At 42.8% G+C, this 3,291-nt stretch overlaps 1 protein-coding gene across 2 annotated transcripts in view; it reads right to left on the bottom strand.

Moving 5' to 3' along the window:
- plpp3 (phospholipid phosphatase 3) overlaps positions 1-1,542 on the bottom strand; it is a 27,951-nt gene extending 26,409 nt beyond the window's left edge. Inside the window, exon 1 of one of the 2 annotated variants that reach the window (XM_034701531.1) lies at positions 1,031-1,542. In XM_034701531.1, the coding sequence (XP_034557422.1) occupies positions 1,031-1,169 (139 nt within the window). In that variant the 5' untranslated portion in view covers positions 1,170-1,542. The remainder of the gene's footprint in view (positions 1-1,030) is intronic. The other variant, XM_034701537.1, reaches the window with a different exon arrangement.
- Between the last annotated feature and the right edge of the window lie 1,749 nt (positions 1,543-3,291).

Genomic DNA, 3,291 nt, shown 5'->3' with positions numbered 1-3,291 from the left:
AGCTCTGAGTTTAAAGCTCTGAGTTCAAAGCTCTGAGTTTAAAGCTCTGAGTTTCAAGCTCTGAGTTTAAAGCTATGAGTTTCAAGCTGAGTTTAAAGCACTGAGTTTGAAGCTCTGAGTTTAAAGCTCTGAGTTTAAAGCTCTGAGTTTAGAGCTTTGAGTTTAAAGCTCTGAATTTAGAGCTCTGAGCTTAAAGCTCTGAGTTTAGAGCTCTGAGTTTAAAGCTCTGAGTAAAGATCTCTGAGTTTAAAGCTCTCAATTTAGAGCTCTGAGTTTAGAGCTCCTACTTTGTAGTTCTGTAGCTGGAATGGCACCTCTATGGTTTTGGGGTCACATGAACAGGGTGTGGGAGCACAGGAGAAATTGGGGGGGGGGGGGGGGGTCAATGGTTATTTAAAGGGCAGGGTGAAACCTTTCAGGGCATGCTGGCTTTGATGCTCAGTGGACTCTGATGTATCATAGTCATCATGAAGTAAGAAGAATCAGGGTCCGGCAGAACCACGTCGTTGGTGTGTAATGTGATCTGAACTCTGAGTGAAGATATTAATGTTTCTCCTGAACTTTGATCTGCTCTCCTTTCGCTTTGTTTCTGTTGCTCTGAACATCACATCTGAGTCTGTCCGATATGAGCCTGTGTGTGTGTGTGTGTGTGTGTGTGTGTGTGTGTGTGTGTGTGTGTGTGTGTGTGACAGTTTGTGCGTGTGTGTGTGAGTGTGTGTGTGTGAAAGTTTGAGTGTGCCTGACTGTGTGTGTGTGTGTGTGTGTGTGTGTGTGTGTGTGTGTGTATGTGTCTCTTGTAGCAGGATGATAACGGGCTGTGCAGATGGAGTTGTCTCGCGCTCTGTTAACACTTACAGACAGATAAAGTTTTTATTGGCACCCATTAAAGCGCGGGTCATCTCTCTCCCTTTCTCTCTCTCCCTCTCCCTATCTCTTTCTTTCTGTAAACAGCTGGTTTCTAACAGAGAGTAAAGTTTGTGGATGAGTGTCAGCTGATGTTTCAAACTCTGATCCAGAGAATAAAACTCACCAAGCAGCAGACAGAAGACGTCGAGCACGATCAGGACCTTCTTCTTGCAGGTGTCCACGCCGTTGTTGTTGTTTAACGTGGAGGTTCCTCCGTTCCTGGTCTCTTGAGCCATCGCTTTCTCATACATGTGCTTTTGCATGGATAGGTCCCGGTTCAGCTCTAAATCCCGCAGAGCGCGCTCGGTGTAAGACGCTCCTTCGCTGGGAGAGAAACTTCCGATCAGCTGCTGCCTCCTATCTCACCCTGAACTCTGAAACTAAATACAGTAGATCTATAGACCTGACCCCGGGCTCGGACTGCTCTCTGTGTTGGCTCTGCGCTCAGAGTAACGCGCTCCTCTGCTCGCTGCTGGAGAGATTTGCGCTGCGCCTCGACAGACACTCTTCTTTTAACAATCCTCCTTCTTCTCCTCCCCCTGCTCGCTTCAAGTTCCCCCAGCAGCTCCAGGCTCAGCCCTCCTCTCCTCTCTGCTAGCGGAGGGTCATCAGCTCCATCCCAGCACGGAAAACTTTCTCTGACTGAGAGAAGGGAGGAGCAGCGCCCCCCGCGGAGACAGGAGGGACTACAGGCGCACTGTAGGAGCGGCGCTGTCTGAGGGAGTTAGCTCTCAGAGGAACATGGATTAAAGATCAGTCAGAATAAAACATGCAGACAGCTTCAGACCTGCATCTCAGACAGGGGTTCCTCTTTTATCATAATATATACAATATTACTTTACTGGACGAGTGTTTTATAGAATACACACACACACACACACACACACACACACACACACACACACACACACACACACACACACACACACACACACACACACACACACACACACACACACACACTCACACACATACTCTATATATAACAACAAACTCCAGAGAGGTGAACTCAGATAAACAGCTCCTCCTCTCCTCTCTCATGTTATTGATTTAAATGATTCACTGATAGAATCTGGTTATTATTTCATATCCTGTTTTTTTCTGTTTGTTTGATATTTTTCTTGTTTAATAGGGATTAAAGTGTTATTTAATTTAGTGCATGTTTCATCAGGAGAGTCCCTTTAAGATTATAAAGCTTTGTTTCTCAGACGGACGCAGCATCAACAGGTCACAACAAACAAACAAACAAAAAGAAACAAACAAACAGTCTCATCTACAACTAATTCTAAAACTTGTAGTCATATTACATACCCATTTTTTTATTGCTTAATCTGTCATTACCAACCATAATCACACCATGTTAACCTGTCACTACTGAAACATTTTTAATACTGCCTGTAATTTCTGCTATTTAATCTGAATCCCATTTGTAACATTGTATATATCTAAATTCTATTCTATCTTTATTTATCTATTTTATTTTTACTTATTTTATTTTACTTATTGAAACTTTTTCTTGATTGTACTTGTGTCTTGGTTGCTGTAACAATTGAATCCCCCCGGGGGATCAATAAAGTAATATCTTATCTTATCTATCTTATCTTCAGTTTATTATCTTTGGTTCATGGGTCAGACAGATTTTAAACAAACCTTCCTCCAAACACAGATACTGATTATTTCATCTCTACGTCTAAATGTGTTTAAAAATACTAAAAACTGAAAGTAAAGATATAAAGTAAAAGTAAAGATATAAAGTTAATATTAGCTTCACAGATTCTCTGAAGTCTGAAGCAGCAAGCAGAATAACAACAGGATTAAAGTCTGAGCTCCTCAGAGTGATGCTGACTAAACCTACACTGACATCTAGTGGTGACATGTGCACAACTCAGCCCAGACTGTTCCCCTCTCTTTATTTCCTGTATTTAACCTGGACCTCATCCTGGACCTCATCCTGGACCTCATCCTGGACCTCATCCTGGACCTCATCCTGGACCTCATCCTGGACCTCATCAGGATCAGATCCACAGTCGGTTTGATGAAGAGGAGCAGCGTTAAGAACCAACATGTGTTGATAATACTCTGAAAGGAGAGACACGTCTGCAAGATCTAATGATCCTCAATCCGGCTTCATAAATCTCCAGAGATGATAATCCAGGTTAAAGTCACCTTCATCTTCTGTTTAATGTTCAGGAGGGTTAAAGAAAGATCCTCATCCAGGTGGTCTTCAGAGTTTGGTTCAGACGGCCTGATGCGATGATGCACATGATGCTCTGCTGCCTTCCTCACATGAATCACACCCACATTATCACTCATAAAAACAATGACCTTATACTGTATGGAATATCTGTTAGATATTTGTCAACATTCACAGTCTGTAGGCCTACT

Source organism: Notolabrus celidotus, chromosome 2 (genome assembly GCF_009762535.1).
Source record: "Notolabrus celidotus isolate fNotCel1 chromosome 2, fNotCel1.pri, whole genome shotgun sequence".
Classification (NCBI taxonomy): Eukaryota; Metazoa; Chordata; class Actinopteri; order Labriformes; family Labridae; genus Notolabrus; species Notolabrus celidotus.
The sequence above is the reverse complement of the archived record's forward strand: the minus strand, read 5'-3'. Positions and strand labels throughout refer to the sequence as shown.